The sequence below is a fragment of the Furipterus horrens genome, unplaced genomic scaffold, assembly GCF_987537825.1.
Source record: "Furipterus horrens unplaced genomic scaffold, mFurHor1.1.pri manual_scaffold_9, whole genome shotgun sequence".
Taxonomy (NCBI): Eukaryota; Metazoa; Chordata; class Mammalia; order Chiroptera; family Furipteridae; genus Furipterus; species Furipterus horrens.
This window is the reverse complement of record NW_028327179.1, coordinates 49,634,878-49,660,778: the sequence shown is the minus strand read 5'-3', so window position 1 is coordinate 49,660,778 and position 25,901 is coordinate 49,634,878. Positions and strand designations below refer to the sequence as shown.

Below are 25,901 nucleotides of genomic sequence, written 5' to 3'. Positions count from 1 at the left end.
GTAACCATTTATTAAAATATAAATCATTTTTACTTGTATAGGTTAACCACACAATTAAGTTTATTATCAAACTTAAACTTCAGTCAGATTAAGAAGTCTTCCTAAATTTGCTTAAACAGAGTGAGCCCATGGTAATAGTAGGATACTATTTAAATTTCTGCTCTGTAGAAGTTTAAAGTATGATTGAGGGAAATGAGAAGTATACCCAATAAACAACTTAAAAATAATACATGTTGTATGTAACTTAGAGCTTCACTAAGGAATGGGCTAGAAATGCTGTAGTTATTAAAAAATAGAAGACAGAGTTAAATGCCAGAGTTAGAGAGGATTTTGTGGAAGAGATGAGCCCTCAGAGGATGGCTAAGAATTCTGTGAGTAAGAAGGACATTCTAAATTAAAGGAACAGTGTGAACAGGGCACATGAACCTACGTGGAGCACAGGAGCTGCTGATAGAGGGCTCATATCTGAAAATTGTGGAAAGTTGTTAGTGGAGTTGGGTTAACTTATAGCAAGATTGAAGCAAGGCAAAGGAGTTTAGACTTGCAGGAAAAGTGAACAATGGTGGATTTTTCAGTTGAGAATATCCTTCCAAGAAAAAAATTGGGAGAACAGAGAGACTCGAGTAAGAGGAAAGTGGCAAAGGCATTGTGATAGTGACTATAAACAAAATAACAGGGGTCTGTGCTACAGCTAAAATGGACAGGATGAGGCAGATATTACAAGACATTTCAAAGAAAGAATTGATAAAACTCAGTAACAGTTTCTTCTCTATTGCACACATCAAGAGATGACTCTACAGTTTGAAACCTGAGAGAATGGTGAGAAGTGGGAAGAGAGTTAAAGCTGATTCCAGGAGAGACAATATGGCAGATTTAATCAGTTGATACTGAATTGAATATGAAGATTAGAAATACAAATGAAAGCATCCATTTGACAGAGATACGAAGATTGGAAACAAGGAAAGATAAACTTTTGAGGAATGAGCACAGAGATGATATGCAATGCTATAAAATTGCATCAGCTCTCCATAGGAAAGCATTTAAAAAGAAAAGAAAGGATCCCTAAATTTAATGGAATGAGTGGAAATGACTTTTAAAGAAATTGGGAGAATGTAGGCAGAGAGGTATAAGAAGAATCAGAATAACATGATATCCAAAAGACAAGTGAGAAGAGATTGCCAAACAGGAAGAGGTTGTCATCAGTGACTAATGTTACAGAGAATCACAAAGAAAAGTGTCTCACAATAAATTTACAAGATTTTTTTAAGGAAATAGTCAGTGACTTTCAAAAGAACAGTTTCAGTAAGACACTGAAAATAAATACTGCTTGTCTGGTCCCAGAGCTCATGGGCTTAACCACTGTATTAGTACTATGAATATTTATTGCTTGCCTAGAGATATGGTCCTCCTACGAGACAGGAAGGGAGACTGCTAGGAGTTCTTGTGAGAGGCTGAAAAAGAAGATAGGAAGATGTCAAAATCAATTTTACAGACCTTAATCTGAATCTTCCTACTCTGCTTCTTTACTAACCCCAGACTAAAAATAACATGTGGCTCTAGTGGCATGGGTTCTTGAAATGTCACCTGAGAACCAGAGTGAGTCAATAGAAGGGCAGGTAACTCAAATCCACCCAGAAAGGGAGCGGGGGAAGCTGCCGCTGGAAGGCTCAGGTGTGACTTGGCTATTTTAAGTCATAGTTTGAACATGATCCATTCCCTTCTACTATCCCTAATGAACTAGCCAATACCACAGTCTTTAAAGATTAACTACAACACTTTGGAAGCCAGGTTGTTTTAACGACAGCATGGAACATACTTAATGTTTGCAGGAAGTCTAAGGGAAAGCTGATAAGCACAAGAAAAGGCAAGAAGATTTCGGAGCAGCTGGGGTGGTGAGATGGGGATGGAGGAAGCTATAGCTTTTTACAGGAAAATATATTTGGTGGGGAAGGTTTTTTCAATGATATTTCTATCTACTATAACTGCAAACAAAGAAAAGGGCTTATTTGAAGAAAACCAAACAACTATGCACAATTTTTCTGAGCTTATCATGGAGAAATATTCAAGGGAATTACAAGTTTATTTTTTGAAGGAAAGATTCTTTAAACTTGTCCTGGTATTTTTCCTCTCCATTGTTATGTTCAACTTAAGAGTATCTTTTGAAAGACTTTTAGCAAGGATTCACATTACTAAACATCTTGTTAAAAATTTTCAGTCAAGTCACAGAAGCCTTGGAATTCTCTTACAAGCCCTTCTTCTCATGTATTATTTTGATACTTTGAGCATTGCTGTTATGACTTTACCAAATTTCCGCTGGTCATTTAGGACTACAGAACATAAAATAATTTTGGTATAAACCATGGTACCATTGATTTTCACATACTGAGTATGTTAATATTATTTTGGAATTATATTAAAATAAATTAACCCTATTTCCATTTCCACTATGACAGAGACTAAAACTATTTCCAGAAATTCTGCATTCCCTCTATGCTTTATCAGTTGTCAACCTTGTTGCCAAAGTTTTATCAGAGAATTTGAGATTTGCTATCGTCGGCAGCCGTCCGTCTCGAGAGACGATGGTGTAGCTTCTTAAGAGTCTATCTGCACTGCCGAGAGTGGTTGTGCAGTCCGACTCGGGAGTGACACGGTATCTGTCTCCTCCTGTGTTGAATCGACATCTTACGATGACGCTGGAGTGTCCTCTCCAGTGAAGCTGAAGCTACAGAGCCTCGAGAGACGATGGTGTAGCTTCTTAAGAGTCTATCTGCACCGCCGAGAATGGCTGTGCAGTCCGACTCGGGAGTGACATGGTATCTGTCTCCTCCCGTGTTGAATTGACATCTTGCGATGACGCTGGAGTGTCCTCTCCAGTGAAGCTGAAGCTACAGAGCCTGGGCAGGGTGATATGGAGGGTCTGCTGTTGCCCATGCAGCAGACCCCCCTCTCTTCGCAGCTGAAGGGTCCAAGGGAAAGACGGAGTCAATACAGCTTGGCTTCAGGTGCGCCGCAGGAGTTGCCGGTGTTGACTACAACGTCAAACCGCCTTAGGGACTCCGGCTTTGGATTTTCTGTCAGGGTTTACTCCCTTAGCCTTTCCCCTGAAGAGGTATGCCGCAAGGCAGCGGAGGTTTTTTGGAGTCAGAGTTTTCCTTCTCTGATGTGCCCTGACTGGAAGGTCGAACCAGCGACACTTAACTCGCAGGCCGACGCTCAATCCACTGAGCCAAACCAGCCAGGTCATGTGGAGATTTGCTATACTTGGTACATATTCCTATGTATGGATTCTTAAGAATTCTTAATATTGTTTTAACAATTAAATAAAAGTAACTCTCCATTGAAAATATTTTGTAAGTTATGGGAAATTCCCTTTATTTGAAGGATGGGCCAGTGTATTTAATGCTTCAGTCGGCTTACTTGGAGCACTGTAGTTTTTATTATATTACTAACTATAATTATCAACAAAAATAATAAAACCTTATTTTACAAAAAAAAAAAAAAAAAAGGATAGCCATTCTCTTTTATTACAATCTTCAAGTCAAAATTTTACAGTGAGTATAAAGTGACCACAGATTATTTTTGGCTCACATTTATATATTTTATATCCAAACAAAATTAAAGTATAGTACACTATACTTTCATTTAATTGTCACCCAGCTTCAACAATTATTAATTCAAGACCAATCTTGTTTCATTAATAGTACCACTCACTCCTACCCCCATCTTGCAGCAAATACCACACATTATATCATTTCAACTGTAAATATTTTAGAATATCTCTAAAAAATGAATTTTTAAAAAACATAACTGTGATAACAATATCACACCTAAAAGTTAATAATTTTTATTCAATATTTAGTATTTAACATTCAGATGTTTCTGTTTATTTCATAAAATGTTATAGTTTTTTCAAATTAAGATACAAATCAATATAATTGGTTGATATAGCTCTTAAGTCTCCTTTAACCTGGAGGTCCCCCTGCCTACCTTTTAAGATGAGAAGTAAGACACAGGAAAGTTATTTGATTTTCCCCAGACACACAGAAAATGGCCGAACAAGGATTATATCAAAGTTCCCCATTTGTTCTCTGTCAAGGAAGAAAGAAAGACCATGTGGAGTGGCTCATTTACATTCTTCTACTGCTGACTCTAATATGCTTTCCACCCTAGGTCCAGGGAGATATCATGAAGGATTTAGGTCACCTTATGAGGGTACCTTACCTTTACCACATGTTTGGGGTCATATTCTGTAGTCCAAACACTTTCTCCTCTCATGCTACTTTTCAGACCTCAGTGTATTTAATAAGACATTTACAAGAAAGGGAAATTAAATGGCAATATACATTATTTTGTGGTCAGATCAGTGTTAGCTAAAAATGCTAGTCATTTAGTGTCCTACAAATTCCTAATGTTAACTATAATCACCAAGATAATTTTCTACCCAAAGATCTCAGTTGCCTAAGTTAAGTGCTCCCTGCTAGCTGCCAAATCTGTGGTCTTCCAGCCTTTGCCTCCGTCTAGGACAGCCAGGTTTCTCAGGAACACATGGACTGTAGCAATAATGTTTTAAGTCAGAAGATAGTGGAGTCTAGATTCAGTTCTAAACTGAACAACTGTAGACACCCCCTTATTTGACTGACATACCCAACACCTGTGAAATGAGTCAGTTGTACAAAACAGTTTCTAAGAGTCATCCTTAACCCCAAAATGTGGCTTTTTTCTTCCGTTCACAGCTCAGTGTCTTCTTCATAAAAATCTCCCGACAGCAGGGACTCTGTGTCCCTTGTCAGGTGTCCCACCCTTTTAGAACCTTTCACTATAAGTAATTTTCTCACACTCTTGGTATCAAAGTTCATGCTTCTTTTCTAGAGCCTACTTTTTCTCTAGCTCGTGTCTGTAAGTCATGGGCTATGACCCTCTGTTCAATTGACCTGATATATACTTTTTCCCAGGTATATGCTTATGAGTGGAATTCCTGGATCATATGGTGGTAGCTTTATATTCAACACCTTGAGAAACTGACAATGGCTACACCATGTTACATTCCCACCAATAGTGTATTTGGGTTCAGATTTCTCCACATCCTTGCCAACACTTGATATTGCTATTGGTTTATCATAGCCATCCTAGAGGGTATGCACTTGAATCTCGTGTGGTTTTGATTTCAATTTCTCTAGTGACTAATGATGTTGAGCATCTTTTTATGCATTTATCAATCATTTATAATCTTCTTTGGAATATTCTTCACTTTTATCTAACACAAAGAAATAGGATAATTGAGGATATTTTATGCCAAATATAAAGGCAGGATCTTGGATAAGGCAAACATAAGACACATTTTGAGGTGGGACAGGCATTGCAGAGCCTGAAACTCAAAAACAGAGGGTAACAGGCTTCAGTCATGACATCGACTTCCAGAAGTCAAGGTAAATAGACATGTGTCTACACATAGCAGCAATGCACACAGCCTTCGGTAATTAAACAACTTCATATTTAGGAGTTGTGATAGGTGGAGGATTATTCTGTAGAGTCTGAGGTGGAGTTTTGAGGGATTTACTGAATGAATATTCAAAGTAATAATGAACTAAGAAACCCTTGCCTTGTTTCAGTTTTGTGAGTGAATCAGTGTGACGGAGGGCACTGGGCCTCAACTTCTTCTTTGGTGGAGGGGGAGTGTTGGGCTATGTTTTCTAAGTATTTTCCATATCTCTTTGAAAGTAAAGGAAACATCAGGGAATAGTGAAAAGGTTAAAAAATATTTGTATGGTTCCCTATCAAGGGCTTTTTTCCTAATGACGATGCTAATGATGACAAGGACTTCATAGATAGATTCAGACCCTGCAGTGTGAGTGTGTTTCAAAACCTTAAAAGGTGTAGAGAAAAGGTTTGGGGAAAGGTTCCCAAGGAGGGCAGTGATGGAAACCACACTGTTTACAGGGACATTTTTAAAGTGTTTACCAACAGATGTTTAATTATTAAACAACACTTAAGAGCACTTGCTATGTGCTGTAGATGGAGAGGAAATTATATAAATTCAGAAAAGAAGCAAGGGGAGGCATTTCAAGGATATGAAAAAAAGGAGAAATATGTCCTGAAACTTTTCTTCCCAACTCCAAGAAGCAGCTGGTGGTGGTCGTCATTATAAGGAAGCTTCAGGATAAATGATGACACCTGCCAAGGGACTTTAGCTACTTGTAGATCATGGAAAACATGAACTAATTAATTATCACAACACCCTTGTGGCGTGGGAAATAGCATTTTCCTAAGTTTATGGGTGGGGAAGTGTCAGCACATAAACATAAGTGATTTGGCCCCTGTGCACAGTGAAGTTGTGACAGGACTGGGAATAAGATGTCCTGACATTTCAGCCTCTGAACTTGCTTTTCTTTTTCATGGCTGCATGGCTGGAGAACAGCTCAATTGTGATACAGCACAGTTGAGAAGAAGCCCTGGGGCCAGACCCCTGTCCAGCTACGCAGCTCTGCTCTGTTTCTCAGTGGTCTGCTCCTCTGCACTCCATGGAGGCATCATTGGTGTTTCAACTCAGCCAGGGAGGGAAATACAGTCTTCAGTGGAAAGGGAAAATGCACTCCCAGACATTCATTTTTAATTTCTATTCCAATTTGTCCTCTTGGTGAAAGTGTTTTCTTTTCTTATATAATAATATTGGGTAGCATATATACTCCTGAACCCTGGCTGGTTTGGCTCAGTGGATTGAGCGTCGGCCTGCAAGCTAAGTGTCGCTGGTTCGATCTTCCAGTCAGGGCACATCAGAGAAGGAAAACTCTGACTCCAAAAAACCTCCGCTGCCTTGCGGCATTCCTCTTCAGGGACAAGGCTAAGGGAGTAAACCCCGACAGAAAATCCGGAGCCGGAGTCCCTAAGGCGGTTTGACGTTGTAGTCAACACCGGCAACTCCTGCGGCGCACCTGAACCCAAGCTGTATTGACTCCGTCTTTCCCTTGGACCCTTCAGCTGCGAAGAGAGGGGGGGTCTGCTGCATGGGCAACAGCAGACCCTCCATATCACCCTGCCCAGGCTCTGTAGCTTCAGCTTCACTGGAGAGGACACTCCAGCGTCATCGTAAGATGTCGATTCAACACAGGAGGAGACAGATACCGTGTCACTCCCGAGTCGGACTGCACAGCCATTCTCGGCGGTGCAGATAGACTCTTAAGAAGCTACACCATTGTCTCTCAAGACGGACGGCTGCCGATACGATATACTCCTGACTTATGGGCACATAATTACCAGGTGTAGTTGTTTCCAAGGATATAAAATAATCTCATTTGAGGTAGAGCCTTAAAAATCATCTAATTTAACCCTGTCATTATATATGTTAAGCTACTCACCATAAACATAGAATTTACTAGTACCAGAGTACAGGTCAGAGCCCTTATTTGAAAATATCATGGCTAGAAATCCCCATAAAAGTATCGACCCCAACAGTGCATCTGGCCATTAAATCTTCTGTACAATCTCTGTTAAGCAGCTGCCCAGCTGTGATTAAACAATAAATGATTAGAAAGCCACCACATTTTAGGCACCCATGTCACCTTCCAAATGCACAGAAGTCTTCCTTCCCATTTGACATCAAATCACTGCCCCCTCCACAGTGACTCCCCAGTCCCTGCCAACCCATCTACAAGACATCTCTTATTTTATTCTTCCTGGCCATATTTATTGCTGTTAAATTAATATTCTTTCAGTAAATGTTTATGAAGCCCAATCTATAGGTGTCACCAACAATAAAATGATAAATAAGGAGAATAACAGAGGAAATTACACATAAATAGTTACTTTTCATACAAGGTGATATGACTTTGATGGAGCATGTGTAAGATATTAGGGGAACAAGGAAATTTTATTACTTGCCTACTATCTATAAGAACTTGAAGATACAAAACAATATTCCCTAAAGGAATACAGAGATATTCCCTGCCCATCAGAAGCTTATGGTCGAAGGAAAGATAGAAGAAATATATAAGATTTAACTTGTTATCAGAATCCAAGTGATGATGTGCTATGGAAATATGAGTTCACTATGTTATTTATAAGACATTGCTGAGCATAAACAGGCATAGCTATTAATAACCTTAGTCACTAAAAATTAAGTGATCAGCAGAGCCACTGAATTGCACAATTCCAGGAGGCCTTCACACATAATTCCCTGTGAGAATGGCAGCCCCTGGATACCAACTCTTGTACCTGCAGAGCACATACTAAGTGCTAGGCACCGTGCACTGAGTATATAATTTTGAACCAAAGGAATTAATGCTGCTCCCTTAAAACTTACTCTTCTGAAGATCAGACAGACATTTAAGAAATACATATGCAAATAAATATATGACTACAATTGTGCTCAATAATATACAAGGAAAAAAAAGTTTTCTATGAAAGAAATGTAATTTTGAAAAGGATCAGAAAGAAAATTTCTATATGAGTACCTGGCATTTCTTCTGAGACCTAAAGGACACGCGGGATTAACCAGGCTGAGAGAGGAAGACTATGCAGGCAAAGGGTGGGAGATTTGTGAGTTTTGGGAATGGAGAGAAGGGGTACTGCTCCAGAAGTGAGTAGCCAGGATGAGGGACTAGAGGAGAGGGCCCACCTCATACAGAGGCTCATGAGCCAAGGCAGAGTTTGGGGCTGAAGTCAAATGCAGTAGGGTGTGATAAGAGGGGATTAGTTATTGCTCTACAGGGAGTAACATGAGGGCTGGTGAGCAAGAAGGATTGTAGAGAAACCTGTTAGTGTACAGGTGTGCAATAACAAATATCTAACTGAACTATTTATTTTCAGTGTGAAGATTCTAGTTTTGACCTGTTTCTTTTCTATTTTCTAGACTTAATGGAAGTGTTTTCAGTTAGAAAGTATGAAAACCTTGCTATTGTTTGGTCTTTTGTCCTGCTTGTAACAGATATATTTCAGTCAAGTATTTAATAACCTGTTAATGACAAACATATATGAGTCCAAAAAACGAAACTGGTCCTTGCTGATTATTTCCTCTATCGGTCTTGAATGTTCAAACTTGCTTGAGCCTCGGGCATTTTTTGGATTTTACTGCCATCTAGTGTATCTGAAAACATAAGTTTGTGTTTCTGAACAAGACACTCCATGAAACTGTACAACTGAGCAAATATATTTCTGCTTCTGGAATGGGAGAATGACTGTTTTGGTTTTATTTACATTGCATTTAAGTCAATAAAAATAAGTCTAGTCTTATTTATAACCCTCCCTCTTATATCTATCCAGTTATCTAGGGTTTCACTGATTCCTCTGATTTGTACTCCTACTGTCCTCTTAAGGATTTCATTGTGAAAATCCTCCACAAATGTCTGCAAGATAGACCAGCATGCCCTTTGCACAAAAGTGTCTGGCCCTAGGGAGCAAGTTGGAGTTGAAATCCAACCTATGTCCTCCTTCCAAGTCAAATGCAGAAGAGCTGTGCCTGCTTCAGGACCAGCATCTTCTCCTAATTTGCAAATATAAATTAGCAGCAGCCCCAGAGTCACTCCACAGTGGTTCCCATGCAAATTTAGGGCTCGCTGTTCTCCTGAGGCTACTGGTTTTAGGATTAGTTTTAGTTTCTGCTTCAGTCTGTTTTTACAAGGCTCAGAGAGATCATTGGTCCAAAATACATTCTCAAGCTACTGCAGTTGAGTTTGGTTATTTTTGTTCCTCAAAGTTGTGCAGAGAATATTGCAATAATGATTGCTCTGTTCAGAACACAAGTGGGGATGTCCATGCATTTGTGTTAACACTCCTCCATGCACTTGTTCAAACGTACCAGAATACATCTTCTTTTTTACCACATCCTTTATTGTAATTCTCTTTTTCTTCCAAGGTCCCAAGCCACTCGTTTCCGTTGGCATCAACCAGCTCCTTTTGACAAGCAGCAGACGTGGGCTATAGATAATGTCTATATTGGGGATGGCTGCATAGACATGTGCAGCGGCCATGGCAGGTGCATGCAAGGGAACTGTGTGTGAGTAGATTTGTTTTCTTTCTTCTGCAAAAAGTTCCTGACCCACATTCCAGCCAGGAGATTTTTCTGAAACTGGTTTATTAATCACTCCCAAGCTATCTTAGGTTATATATTTTTCCTAAAGTTATATTGAGCTAACTATGGAGTTTATGGCCCTTATATCTTCATTCTTGCTTGGAGATTAGGAACTCAACAATGGCTGTGTTGTCAGGAAAAGGCTGAATTATAATTGGCTGTATTTTATTTCCTTTTGGATTCTGCAATATACCAGATCCCTGAAACAGATATTAGAAGAGAGAGGTTCAGGAGTACATTATATTCTTAAAAAAAATACATTAGTAAGTATTTTTCTCACATAGGTTGGCATATACTTGTATGTAATGATATCCATTACTTGTGATTTAATTGGTATTCCTGTGCTGTTTGCATGAGAAAGTATAAAAATACCTGATTAATTTACCTGGCATATTTGATGGAGAGGCCTAGTATTTTACTTAGAGAGATACTTGGCATCTTTGGAAGGATCTAAATAAGGTCTGTGTCAGTGTGTGTGTGTGTGTGTGTGTGTGTGTGTGTGTGTGTGTGTGTTGTGTTGTGTACTGGAGGCCTCTGTGCTTTATTTCCAAAGATTATGCTGTTCAGTGAGGTAGTCTGAATGAAGATGCTGAGAGACAATTCATAGCCCCCTCTTCCCCTCTTCATTAATCTTTACACACCTGGGAAGTCTTTCTTTTGTTCAGTGAATCTAGCCCACATCCAGAATGATTTCAGAAAGTCCAGAGCCTACCAGTTCTGTGTTCATATTTGTTCCCACATCCAACAAAAAAGTGAGTCCTTTGGTCAGAGATGGCAGATGCTATCCAAAGTACCTTCTGCTGCTTGGAATGTGGTTTCTTAGATTCCCAATGGGCCCAAAGACTCTATTAAAAAGACTAATTCCATAAGTTATCAGGGCCTTTCAGTTTAGTTTGGCAGCAATTGTTTATCACCCATCCAGAGCTGTGTCATATAGAGAGGGGGATTTAGTGAATTTTTTGAAGTTGCTTCCTTCTCTCCCCCTGTAAGCTCACATCACTACTTTCAGAAAGCCCAGGGGCATTTAATTCACAGTGTATTATTAACCTAAAGCACTCTTAAGGAAAGCAGGTGAATTCTGACAAGCTCTGTGAAGATTAGTCATCTTGCATCATCATGGACTAGGAAAAAGAACTGGCTTCACTAATTTGAGAACACACTTGTGGGGGCTTTGTTTGATGTAGACTTTTCCTTTCTCTTTCTACACACGCAGCTGTGATGAACAGTGGGGCGGCCTGTACTGTGATGAACCCGAGACCTCCCTTCCAATTCAACTCAAAGACAACTTCAATCGAGCTCCATCCAACCAGAACTGGCTTACTGTGAATGGAGGTAAATTAAGTACCGTATGTGGAGCTGTGGCTTCAGGAATGGCTCTCCATTTCAGCGGGGTGAGTATTTAGCTACTGGTTATTCATTTCTGCATACTCTGAGTTTCCCCCAAGTGGTAGAGTCTCTTTTGAAGTTTAATTGGCTGATGAAGATGCAGAGTTCTAAATATACAACCCTGGTCTATACTTGCAACTTTATATGTATCAGAAAACATTAATTATTTCCATCATTTTTCTATCACAAACCAGTTGAGACGATTTAATTATGCAGAATAGTGCCTGCATTAGGCATATTTAAGCACACATTTTTAGGACCTAAGTGAATTTTCATCCTGGGAGAGAGTGCTTGCACATGTGTGAGGGTCTTCCATATTAATGATGCTATAATTGAAAACTCTTAAGCTTGCAACACGTTTTTGATTTACGGAACCAAAATCTGAAAAGTGATTTTCATTGTTTCCTGAATGTATTAATAATAATGAATCCTTTCTGTAAATTATCTGAGAAAGAATAATTGTCAATAATTACTACTTATATTTATAGCATATTATTTTATGAATGGCAGCAGCAATGTTAGAAATTTTTTTCAGAAATTTATACTCATTCTACATTGCTGCCAAAGATGACTTGTTTAAAAATAGTATTTCTCCAATACCATAATTAAATAGCCTTCATAGGCAATTTAATTTTAAAAAATTGTAAATTCACTGTTAGCTCTTTATTTCCCTATCACTCCCTACCTTAGAGTTTGCAATTGTGCCAATGAAGAATATTATTTAAATTCAGTGTTTCAGGCCCAAGAGTAACAAGAGAACATATAGCATATAGGGTTTTTTAATCAACAACACTGACTAGAGTGCAGTGTTTGTTCATAATTACTCTGCCTAGTTCAACCAAGAACTCTCTACCTACCTACATTAATGAATTAATACAAGTGACATTAAAATCAACTATAAAATTTTAAATAAAAAGCATTACAACTGTTATCTCAAAATGGTGCAGGGATTAAGAAGCATAATTGGTAAGAACAAAATAGACTAGGAGGTATTAAGAATAGTATAGGAAAGGGTGAAGCCAAAGAACTTAAATGCACGATCTATGAACATGAACTAAATGGGGGGGGGGGGGGCGGGGGGCGTGGATTGCTGGAGGGAATGGGGGGTACTGGGCAGAGGGAGGCAAAGGAGAAAAAAATTGAGACAACTGTAACAGCATAATCAACAAAATATACTTTAAAAAATAAATACAGAGAAAGCATTATATCTATTATCTCTAATTATAATAAATATCTGTGAATAACTGGGAATAGTTTAGTAAAAACATAGAACAGTTACTTTATTCCAGCTCTCATCTTGCTTGTAAGAAAACTGAAGAGAATCTCCTTGAATAAGATAATTGCCCCTTTGTAAGTAAGTTCTAATACTGAAATTTCAAAATTCAGAAAATATTTGCTGAGTACCTACTCTGTGTTAGAGGCCATGCTAGAAGCTATTATAAGAGAAGAGATTATAAGAAAATGAATATTATAATACTGAATGACTTGTATTACAAAGGGAAAACAGAAAGGATGGAAGCCAGAGAAAACCTATGACCTGCAGTCACAATTCCTCCTCACTGTCTGTTGCATTCTGCTTTTCCTTAGGGTTGCAGTCGACTGTTAATCACGGTGGATCTAAACCTCACTAATGCAGAGTTTATCCAATTTTACTTCATGTATGGATGCCTGATTACACCAAACAATCGTAACCAAGGTGTTCTCTTGGAATATTCTGTCAATGGAGGCATTAGCTGGAACCTACTAATGGAAATTTTCTATGACCAGTACAGTAAACCTGGGTTTGTATTCTATTTTATCTCTAATAACTAGTACAATGAGCAAAAATCCTTTGTCAGACCTGCCAGTAAACCAATCACAGGGACCTCAGCCTTACCCAGCAGTAGAGGGTGCCCCCAAAACTGACATGAAGATAAGGTTTTTGAGATGGATAAACATCTGGTTTAGGTTTTAAAGACCAACTAGTTTTCAAATTCAGAATAAGGTAACATACACTATCACAATGCCAATTATGAATAGATCCCGTACAAAAACCTATATAAATTCATGAGACTGTGATAATTAAGTTCAACAACATTTCAGGAAAAGAGAAACAGAAAAAATATTTATTTATATAATGTTCACTCCATTTTAGAGAAATGAAGGCTAGAAAATAAACACAATAAAATGTAAATATCCTTAAGAATCCTGGAGTCTAGTTTTAAATTCCTTATTTTAAAACCCTGAATTAACACAATGCATGGATCATTTTTTAAAATATATATATTCTTGAAGGGCAGAAAGCAATCAATGTGACTAATAGGAAAGTCAAGAAGTTTATTAAAAAGGAAAAGATCATATTTATTAAAGTATGAGGAGAAGAAGGAAGAGGAGGGTAAGACAAGAGAGAAAGAGAAAAGGAGAAGGTTGGAGGCATGGAGAGCAGACAGGAGAGAAGGGAAAAGATGAGGAGAAGAGGAATGAATTCAGCCCAATCAAGAATAAGGATAAGTACAAAAAAAAGGGGGGGGGGGCGGTAATCCCTCAGTTCATGGCAAACCAGGAACAGGCTACAAATTAGGTAAAATAAAAGCAATTTTAAGATATTGTGAACAATCATTTAAATTAAATGTATTAGTTAAGAATAGGTTCATCTATGAATGACAAAAAACCCAAAATGATGTAAACAAAAAGTTTTTTTCCCCTCTTATGTAAATATCCCACGGGCACTCCAGTGATTTCACAAGCATAGAGACCCAAGTTCCTTCTACCTTGTACTACAGCCATACTCAACACATGGCCTCCAAAAGGGGGACCCTAGCTCCTCCACATTCTAGCCAGCAGGAAGGAGGATGGGGCAAGAAGGGTATGCTGTCTCCCTTCAAGGACATTTCTTGACAGATGCCCGTATTTCCATTCCCATTTCAGTAGACAGAATTCTGTCACAGAGACACACCCATATGCAAGGGAGTCTGGAATCATTATCTCTGTTCCGGTGACTGTTTGCCTGCCTAAAAAGATGGGCTCTTCTTATAAAGAAGAAGGGCAGAATGGCAATTGAGGAAATGCCAGCAATCTCTGCCACAAGCAAAAGATTTAAATCCTGCACTTGGATTAAAGTTGAATACCAATTAAATAGTCCAATAGAATCTAAGTGGTATACGGTGTCATAGTGCAAAATAAGAGTGCTCATCTATTAGTAGAAGATAATAGACAGACCAAATAAACCACTTTCTTGGTCTTTATGGAGGAAGTGGTAAAGACTCACAAGTGTGAGTTCCTGAATACTTAAACAGTGTTATAAACAGGGAAAAGGAAGTTATGTTTCTGTAGGATAAAAGCATAACTGTCTAACCTACTTTAGTTTTCTAAAGGAGAAACTAATTGACCAAGATAGGAATTGCAGTCATAATTTATTTATTTAAATTTTTAAAAGCCTTAGATAAATTTCCACTCCAAAGGTTTTTTAAATGTGGTCAAGGATTCATCAAAGAAAGGAAACTAATTTAGAAATAGGAAAGAAAAATAAAGCTATTAAAAGATCATTGCTCTGGATAAAGAAGTGTGATTTGTACATCCCTCCAGGAATGGATAGATATTCTGATATTTTTTAATACACTTTGAAGTGTTAATTTAACATGCTAAATCAATGGAGATAAATTATAGAAAGATCTTACAAGGTGAACACATGAAAAGGGGGTGAGTCAGGCACAGATGAACTTCAAAATTAAGATGCATAAGGAAATGAACTTTGGAAAATATTATTTACCTAATGACCAATGATCTCCAAACTGCCAGTAACTACAGTAAAGGTCTAGGACTCACAGTCTACACTTTCCTTCCCTAAGACCAAGATCCATTAAGCTGCCATGACCCAAAAGTTGCACAAAATGGTGGACATAATCAAACAAAGTATTTAAAATCCAGGTACTGGGTGGAAATTCAACTAAAAGCATCCTAGCTTTGAATAGATCTTGATCGATTCCCATCTAGAATACTGCCTTCTATTCTGGTCACTATACGTCAAGAAAGACATAAAAGAGAGAAGAAGGGAGACTAAAACCAACAAGGAGATACTGTGTAAACAAAATAACAAAATCTCTTTAGTGTGAAATATGAAAACTAAGGGCATCATCATCCAAGCCCTCAGCTTAAGGGTTCTTCACAGGATAAACTTGGGCTTGTTGGCCCCGTCCTGGAGTATTATGCTAAGAGGTAACCTTTGACAGTAAAAGGGGGTAACTAGCATGTATTAAAAGTGAGACTTTATGCAGAGGAGAATAAACCTCAGGAAATTATTTTTCCCCAACAGACTATGAGTTGTGAATATAACTTTGGAAGGGTTTGATATATTCCTGGAGTTTAAATGCACAATTGTGATTAAGGGGTATTTTAGACTTTATGTTTAGCTGGTTAAGGTTCATGTTGGAGTCTGGAGCCATGTTTTGCCATGTCTGTACTTGGTGACTAAGTCAGGGGTGTCATGCTATGCTTGTTAACCTATGGCTCTCACTGAGCTAATGTTTTCAATAATACATAAAGACAAGTCAAACATCAAACCACAGGCAACTGATAAAATAATTACATGCAGCCTGGTACTGTCAGACTGAGAATTAAAATGTCCTGCCACAATCCAGTGTACGTATTTTGAGAAAATTGCTGGTATTCATTGGGAGTAGAATGAAATCAAGGAGCCAAGAGAAGGAAACAGATGAAATTAGCTCCAAGATGACAAAAAGAAAAGAAAAAGTCAATTCGCTTATGTCTACCCAAGTGCATATGCATATACTCCAGGCCTACAGATCCAGAGGAGCCTCAGGCAAGCAGAAAATTGGGGAGTCCCTCTAAGGCTGCCCAGGGACAGTTGAGTAAGTTAGTAATTCCAGGGCACTTGAATTGATTACTTTATGTTTCCACAGTAGAGTGAGTGACTTGGGAGACTTCATAAGACCATACCAGTTCATCATGGTTGATGTCTTCTCACTCACCATGTGACATGGTTATAAATCTTTCACTTACATGAGACTTTTGACAAGACTTTTCCCACCCCCACTATTGTTTTCTCACAGATTCGTGAATATCCTTCTACCCCCTGATGCTAAAGAGATTGCTACTCGCTTCCGCTGGTGGCAGCCAAGACATGACGGCCTGGATCAGAACGACTGGGCCATCGACAATGTCCTCATCTCGGGCTCTGCAGACCAGAGGACAGTCATGCTGGACACATTCAGCAGTGCCCCCATGCCCCAACATGAGCGCTCACCCGCAGACGCTGGCCCTGTCGGGAGAATTGCTTTTGACATGTTTATGGAGGACAAAACTGCAGGTAAATTTTTCATAATGCTAAACAAAAACCCAGTGGAAATACAGTTTGAAATTGGGTCTTTTCAAAAGAGTGGAATATGAAATCTTTTACAGATTCTCAAATGGTATAGGAACAGTAAAAGTGAGGGGTCACCCTTTTGTTTTTCTCATCCTTCCTAGCTCACAACATAACTACATCTTTTCTTTTTCCTTCTCTCAAGTCATCAGCTATGTTTTTAATAAATAGCATCCTATAATTTTGTTAACAAAAGTATTTTATTTTCTTAGAAAATTTTTCATTTCTGTTTCCATTTTCTACTTCAGGTAGAAAGCCAACACCTTTTGGTCACTTGTTTTAATATTGAAATATATTGAAATGTTTTGTTTAGCTATTGTACATGTCAGATGCATTTGCGATGGCATTTTCTGTTTCAGAGAGTGTCCAAGGTCTTACTTATTACTCTTCATTCTCATAGCACAGTGATTCTAGTGAACTAGCAAGGATCTCCCCATGCTATTCTTATCTTCACTGTTTTGTTTTCTTTTCATTTCATAACACTATCTTGGTCACTTTTTTTTAAGTTGTATCTTATATTAAGTATGTGGCTTTGTCATACCACATCCATGGTTACCCTACATAAAGCATAGTATCTTCAGGTCAAGTAGAGATGTTTAATTATACATCTCACCAACACTTTAAATGTTATCCAGACATCCAGACAGTGAAAATAATTGGAATATTCACCACTGAGTCATCAGATGGTGAGAGTGTATCACTTACAACTTGACCCTAGAATCTTGCATAGAAAAGAAGATGTATTTTACAATAATAAGACTGATCAGGACCTTCCAGAGGAATGAAACCTATGCTTTAAAAAAAAATGAAATTTGAGGAATTTTAATAATATAAAATACTTAATTATTAATGTTTTATTATAAAAGTAATACATATTCAGAGTGTGAAATTAAGGAAATACAAGAAGTCATGAGGATGGAAAAGAAAAATCACCCAGAGGATAACCATCATTGATATTTTGGTATTTTTCTTAGATTTTTTTTTCTATGCATTTATATAAACATGTTAACAAAATTATAATCATAAATTATACATATTTTATGGCATGCTTTTTTCATTTAAATTAAATTCTGGTCACTTTCCTATGTTCTTAAGTATCTTTGAAAAATCATTTTAATGTCTGTATAATATTTTATTATAACTTGTCACCATTTTGACATTGTTGAATAGTCAGTTATTCTCATTAATTCATCTATTAGTACATCATGTGTCACAGTAGTACAAGTACAAATGTATTTAATAAAAATCACCCTTTTAAGTAGGGAAAGCTTAAAATTTTTCTCACTACTACCAGGTAGTCTTATTCTCTTAAAGATCTGGTTCAAAACTTTGCTAAATTATTTGTTTTCTTTTTCTTTTCCTGTGTAATGGTTTACATAGTGAGCTCATAATCAGAGAATGATTTAAGTACTGCTTCTATATGAATAAAAACAAATACAGATTGTTTTTTGAGTACCTAAAATACTGATTTTTACTTTAGGCTTAGTTGGTAATATACAATTGAAGGAACAAATTTTTTGCCACCTGTCTTTCTTGCAAAAACAATATTCCTAGAAACTGTAATATCTCCTTAGAGAAGTTGTTTGTGGTATTGCAGAACAGAGTGATGAGTTAGTTGATTAATGTAAGCCTTCTTTCACTAACATTGCAGAGGTCTAGCATAAAATAAAATATGTACCTCAGAATAAACTGTCTCAAGGTATTCTTATTGAAATCAGATTTCTGCGCACTTTGACTCTTGAGTCCTATATCAGTGATGTAGAATTGAATGTAGTTTCAAATCCCATGAAATGAAAACTGACAGATAATGGTACTGGAGTAGCTATTTGAATCCCAGATATAAACCGCTTGTTTTACAGATATGTATCATGCTTAGACAAAATTGGAAGAACACAACACAGGTGAAGGCTGAATTCCAATTACATTTTTTGGTCTCCTTTGAATCCTCTGGGGCCATCCAACCCTGCAGCTTGTACAGAGGTACCAAGCCTCTGGTTATGCCCATTTGTGCATCTCCACTGCAAATACTGGAGCTCACCAGGGAACTTGCAGAGAAAAGTTTGACCTATGAAATCAAAGTATATCACGAATTAGATCCACCTTGTAGATATGTTTAATTTCAAACCTTTCTGGGATAAGATCATGATGTTACAAACACCTCTTCCAGAAGAAAAAAGGGAATTGAGAGAGAGAGAGAGAGAGAGAGAGAGAGAGAGAGAGAGAGAGAGAGAGAGTGTGTGTGTGTGTGTGTGTGTGTGTGTGTGTGAGTGAGTGATAGGGACAGGGAGGGAGAGACAGAGAGACAATAAGATGTATTCTGCACTACCAAGTCATAATTTTATTGCTTAAGTTGTCCTTAGACTCTCAGAAGCTTTTTTTATATCACTTCATTGATGTATAATTGACATAGCTTGATGAGTTTGCAGATAAGTTTACACCCATGAAACAAACCATCACTACAATCAAGGCCATAAATTTACAATCACCTCCAAAAGTTTTCTCCTACCCCCTCCCTTTTTTAATATTGATTTTTCTGTTATGGTAATAGCACTTAATATAAGATCTCTCTTAGCAAATTTTAAGTATATAATACAGTATTGGTAACTATAGGTCCTGTGTTGTACAGTAGACCTCAAGAGCTTATTACTGGAACTTTGTACCCCTTGATGGATTCTTCTCCATTTCTCTCTCCCATCAGCCCCTTTAACCACTGGTTCTATGAGTTTGACTGATAACAAGTTTTTTAATTACCCAGATGGCACTATCAGAATGCTAACTCACTTCCACTCACTCCCCTATCGTTATTAAAAATTTGTTCTCCTTTAGATCCTGCCTGAAAGTTCAATATCCGTGAGAAAAAAATAGATGTTTCTCTTTGATTTTCATTTACAACACATACATACATTCTTCTTTTCCAAATGTAGACTCACTAATATAAGGTAGTAGGTATATCTCAACCTCCCAGTGTCCATATTCCTAAAATCATGTGTTTACATTCATGTTTTGTCTGTGGATTGTATGTAATATATATATCACAAAGACTTATACTTAATTTTAGATCTTGCTTAAAGTGAAATTTTGCCTCAACTATTTTTGTCATAAAATTTTTGTCTTTTATTTTTTTAGTGAGTGAACATTGGCTCTTCCATGATGATTGTACAGTGGAAAGATTCTGTGACTCCCCTGATGGTGTCATGATTTGTGGCAGTCACGATGGAAGAGAAGTGTATGCAGTGACTCACGACTTGACTCCCACTGAAGGCTGGATCGTGCAGTTCAAGGTGAAAATGTTATGGTCTCAATTACACAAATAACCACATACTAGCAATATAAAAATGAAAAAAATAAAGAGACAAAGGTCCTCTAATAGCATATTTCACTGACTTAATATATACTTTGAAAAGTAAAATTTAATATTTAGGTAATATAAAATTCGATAGTATATAAGTTAATGACTTCAAAGTATTTTATTTCTGAACTATTTCAAGGTGAACCTTCCATAAGAATGAAGTGTTCCTGCTCAGGGTAAATACTGATAGAGCAAATATTGATAATAAATATGTAGGATACTGATTCCAGTTCCCTGAATTAAATCATTATACAGCTTAGGCAGTCTTTAAAGAGAATATTAAAGCTATTATACTGATATCTACTTTTTTACAAGAGCATTTTAATGTTTCTGAAGAAAGAAAGTTATGAAAAACAAGGGTATGAATAGCATTAATACTAACGTCAATTTTGGCCAAGATTTTTTGTCGACCAATTTATTCTGTCTATCTTAGTCCCACTGTATTAGCAACAAATGTGGCATTATGGTTACCTCCATCAACAAAGGGTGCTGGACATTATTAAAAGCACCTTCTCTTATTACTTCATTGTGTCTCACTTGTAGTTGAAAGTCATTTATTGAGAGTCATAAATTGTAAGACAAAATAGTAAACTTGGTAAAGTTGTTAGCAATCCATCTTGGTCAGCATTGTGCCAAATAGAAGTGCCAGACCATTAGCACAACAAACAACAATTTGTAAGAGAGGGCCAAGGCCTTCCAAGGCAATCAGCCAGCAAAAACACAGGTTTCAGCTTCTTTCCAAACTCCCTGCAAAATACATTTGGCATTTTCTATAATTTATCACCTTGAGCAACTTTCTCACCTATCAGCAGAACAAATAATGAACCTGAAAATACAGAATAGATGTCATGCAGTGTCTATCAAGTGCTCAGCAACTTTCTTGTGCCAGGTCCTTAGAGTAGAAACATGTAATATGAGTTTAATATATTAACAATCTATCTTTTATGTTTATTAGATCTCTGTTGGATGTAAAGTGTCTGAAAAAGTTGCCCAGAATCAAATTCATGTGCAATACTCCACTGACTTCGGTGTGAGCTGGAATTACCTGGTCCCTCAGTGCTTACCTGCAGACCCAAAATGCTCTGGAAGTGTTTCGCAGCCATCTGTATTCTTTCCAACTAAAGGATGGAAAAGGATCACCTACTCACTCCCTGAAAGCTTAGTGGGAAAGTAAGTAGAAGATTAAAATAAAGCCTGGCTCCAATCATCGAGAAGTAGATTATGGTTGAGCTTCAAATTCTATGTAATTGTGGGTAAATTGTTGTCTTCCTCCTAAGTCTAAAGACTCTATTGGTGACCTCCATGGTGAGTTAACTCAAGGAAACCTCAAGTTGTAATTCTCAGACTTGTCAAGATGGGCCTTGGCAGGCCGTTTTATGTCCATTCCTCAGTATCTGCAAATGGGGACAGAGCAAGAGTGATGGCTTTGGAGCCAGATGAAAGGGTGCATATTACATTATGGGCCTTGTAGACTGTGATCCACCACACATCATATGCTTTTCACATTACGGTCTTGTCAATCCATGATAGACAGAGCCAGGAGTAAAATCTGAACTCATCATGCTATTTATACAAATCCTAACTCTTCATACTGTTTGTACAAATATGGTTTGAGGTTTCATTTATCTCTTATCAAAGCCTTATGTTCTGCATTTTACCCTGGCTGGTTTGGCTCAGTGGATTGAGCGTCGGCCTGCGAGCTAAGTGTCGCTGGTTCGATCTTCCAGTCAGGGCACATCAGAGAAGGAAAACTCTGACTCCAAAAAACCTCCGCTGCCTTGCGGCATACCTCTTCAGGGGAAAGGCTAAGGGAGTAAACCCCGACAGAAAATCCGGAGCCAGAGTCCCTAAGGCGGTTTGACGTTGTAGTCAACACCGGCAACTCCTGTGGCGCACCTGAAGCCAAGCTGTATTGACTCCGTCTTTCCCTTGGACCCTTCAGCTGTGAAGAGAGGGGGGGTCTGCTGCATGGGCAACAGCAGACCCTCCATATCACCCTGCCCAGGCTCTGTAGCTTCAGCTTCACTGGAGAGGACACTCCAGCATCATTGTAAGATGTCGATTCAACACGGGAGGAGACAGATACCGTGTCACTCCCGAGTCGGACTGCACAGCCATTCTCGGCGGTGCAGATAGACTCTTAAGAAGCTACACCATCGTCTCTCGAGACGGACGGCTGCCGATGATGTTCTACATCTGTAGTGAAAAGTAATTAGTTTGGAGCAGTACTGAGCCAAGATGATTAAAATGTATTCTGAAAAGTCTATGGATGAGTTAATTGAAGGCAATTCCAAAAGATTTCTCTTCAACTGTAGGATTAGGAGAAAAGATACATTAAAGAAAATGATAAGTGAACCTCCACCATATGAATCAGAGGGTGGCTAAAACAGAATTAGGATATATGACCAGAACACACAGAGCCTTTAAATAAGGTGCTCACACACAGCTTTTCCAGAGTCCCATAGATATCATTTACTACATAAGCATTCACAGTTTTCTGGAACAAATATGAAGGGCTTAGTCTGTCAACATGCTAGGAAGCTACATCAGGATGCTTTCAGCTGCAGGCAAGAAAAAACCCAATTCACACTGGCTGAATTTAAAATTAAATGTATGATATCTATAATGAAAAAATCCAAAAATAAATGGTTCTTGGATTAGTTGATTCATAACCTCAACAGTGTCTTCAAGGACATTGTTAACCCCTTTTTTCCACTGTCCACACCTTGGCCACACTCAGTCTTCAGGCTGGTTCCCCTGAGCATTGATGACTTTCAGAAACCTGGCACAGAATGCATTCTTACCTATGTTCAGTAGGAGAGAAAGAGCTGCTTTTCTTTCAAAGAAAGACAGAGCAAGCGCAAGCACCTCCGTACCTCCCATTGGTGCAAATTAACTCAAGAATGTCCTTTCCTGACTCGGTCAATAGTTAAGGGAATTGTATTATTATGATTACCTCATATGATTCATCTGAGGTAAAATGCATGCTGGGGAGCCACCACCATGTCCTTGCTTCATTCTCCCTCTCCTGCTCTCTTTTCTTTTATATGGTGAAGTATAATTTGCATTCAGTTAAATGCACATTTCTTAATTGTTTACTGAAGTGAACTCTTACCATTATGTAATTCATGTAACCACCACATGAAACAAGATACAGAACATTTTATCACCCCATAAAGTTCCTTGTGCACTTTGGGCTCTACACCAACGTGGTGTGGAGTATTTTAATATAAGGTTAATTATGGGGTTTGTATTTTCCCCAGAAGGCGGAGAAGAACAATGATGAAATTAAAATCTCCGGAAACTGTCCTTTAATATAACCCTTTCAAATTTGTTTTCTAATTAGCATAGTTACTCTGAGAATATTGATTATCTTTGGGGAATTCAGAAGTTTCTGTTTCCCAACCACCTGAGGGCTGGGTGTATGCTGACAAGGCTCTGTCAATGGATTCACTCCCCTTCTGTACAATTTCAGAAATGCAATTAATGATTCTAAATTGCAATGCAGTCACTGAACTCCAGTTTATAAGCAACATGATTTATGATAATTTTGGTTTTAAAATATTCTCATTGTTTGAAATAGAGATTTCATTGTGTTTTCATTGTGTTCTACAAGTTTGCTCACATATTATATAAAATTTAAATGAAACTGGCTCTAAAGTTCCATGACTAGAAGTAGAAAAATAATGGTAGTCAGAAAGCATTTTTTGTTAATCCATTTCATCCTCTCAGACCGTCTTAAATGTTTTTTTCTCTTGCACATTGAATGTACATGCAGGAAAATGAACGTGAACAAAGTTAACTTTTGTTTTTCACTCCTTTGCTTTTGTGTTGCTAACAGTCCAGTAAGGTTTAGGTTCTATCAGAAGTACTCAGACATGCAGTGGGCAATCGATAATTTCTACCTGGGCCCTGGATGCTTGGACAACTGCAGAGGCCATGGAGATTGCTTAAAGGAACAGTGCATCTGTGATCCGGGATACTTTGGGCCCAACTGCTACCTGACTCGCGCTCTAAAGGTAATGTTAAAGGCCCTGACAGAGAGCATTTACTCACATGCTAGGTCCTGTCTTAAGAACCAACTTAAGTGTGAGACTAAGAATTTATAACAGTGTTCTTTGGAGTCCCCAAATAAATAAATCCTTTGGATGGAAACCAAGACATGTGTATCTTAGTTTCCTTAAATACAAGTGTATTAGGATCAAGTTCTAGTACAATTTACCTAATTTACAAATACACCAGACTGTATAAAGACCAGAAATACTCTGTTTTGGGGTTGTTTTTTTTTAGCAGACTCTTTATTTAAAGTCAGTTTTAAGCACTCTTAACATTGCTTTTTCAGGAGATGTAATGTTGAAGGAGAAGACTGTTGTTACTAAATAAAGCAAATAACATTACCACAAAATTTTTTTCAAAAAATACTAAACAGTACCTGAATTTTTGTTCAGAAAATTCAGAGTTCTGATTTGACAACTGCTGAAATATGGTTGTCTATTAAGAATAGAAAGGTCATTCTTGGGAACTTTACCTGTTATATTGTTATTTAATATGCAAAGCACATACAGTTACCCAACACAGTTGCCACATGTGCATTCTACTTCTGTGAATAAATATAGTACATTTTTCATTCCAATGACAGAAAAATGTCTAAGCTAAAAATGCACAATGATTGAAATCAGACATATAAGGGGCAAACATGTGCTCTCATTTTTTTCCATAACATTTCAACATTTTGGGAACTGCTAAATTAAAAAAAAAAAAAGTAGCACAATGCTCACTTGCATCTGAAGCTTTTAGTCTATTTGTTATTAAATGAGATTATAATATAAGAAACATAGTCACAAGTAATGAGTAAACTAAAAAAATTCTAGTTTCTTTCACAACATTCAATGTCCTTAGCATTCGTCAGTTGAATTAGAAATTGTACAAATCTATATTATGGACTCCTATTCAAGTCTTTTAAATGAGAGTTTACATGGTTAATGATCCATGTCTTCTGACTCTAGTGTTCTTACATGTAATCCTCCATTTTTAAAACTGCATTTATTTGCTAACATCAGTGAGGTAAGGTGAGACTCACATAGGACTACAAATCTTTAACCATACAGATGGTTATGTTCTAAGTTTGAAGAGGGTCTATTTAATCATTTTAACTACACAGTAAGTAGCAACTAGATAACTCTCAAGTGAAAAAGTTTATAGTTTTTCTGTATAATTACTCTAATTATAACTCTCACAAATTATTTTTATGATATAGTTCTACCATTAAAAAACATTGGGTACCTCAACCTAATGCAAAACTGTACTGAAAAAAATTAATATACTATGGGAAAAATGAATAATCAATATCTTGCTATGATATGAGGGGATTAAATAATTTTATACAAAATGTAGCTATAATGAACCCTAATATTTAATTATCTGCTCTCTTTGGAAAATATACTGTTTCTGGTTCTTGGTTATTCTCAGTTAAAAGGATAAACTGGAGGTCCAAGGAAAATATTTTATTCTAGATCTTGATTACTTCTCTCCCCATTGTCCTGAACCTTGGCCCTGATAAATATATGAAAAGTCTTTAAGGTTGATGTTCTTTTGATTTCATATGGAAAACTTTGGTTTCAAATATCCTTACTTAACCACATAAACATTCAAAGTTCACTCTGTGCTGCAAACTGGAGGGTCATGGTTGCCTAAAGCAGTCTCTTAGGTGGGGCCACACACTCCTGATGGAAAAAGTGCTAGCA

General features: G+C 37.6%; 1 protein-coding gene across 3 annotated transcripts in view; it reads left to right on the top strand.

Annotated features, from left to right (window-relative positions):
- The window catches only part of RELN (reelin), a 650,203-nt gene that overhangs the window by 598,375 nt on the left and 25,927 nt on the right, over positions 1–25,901 (top strand). For all 3 annotated transcript variants that reach the window (XM_090287313.1, XM_090287314.1, XM_090287312.1), the window contains exons 47-53: positions 9,848–9,988; positions 11,277–11,454; positions 13,037–13,230; positions 16,498–16,754; positions 19,935–20,089; positions 21,113–21,327; positions 23,999–24,176. In XM_090287313.1, coding sequence (XP_090143439.1) covers positions 9,848–9,988; positions 11,277–11,454; positions 13,037–13,230; positions 16,498–16,754; positions 19,935–20,089; positions 21,113–21,327; positions 23,999–24,176 — 1,318 coding nt within the window. The remainder of the gene's footprint in view (positions 1–9,847; positions 9,989–11,276; positions 11,455–13,036; positions 13,231–16,497; positions 16,755–19,934; positions 20,090–21,112; positions 21,328–23,998; positions 24,177–25,901) is intronic.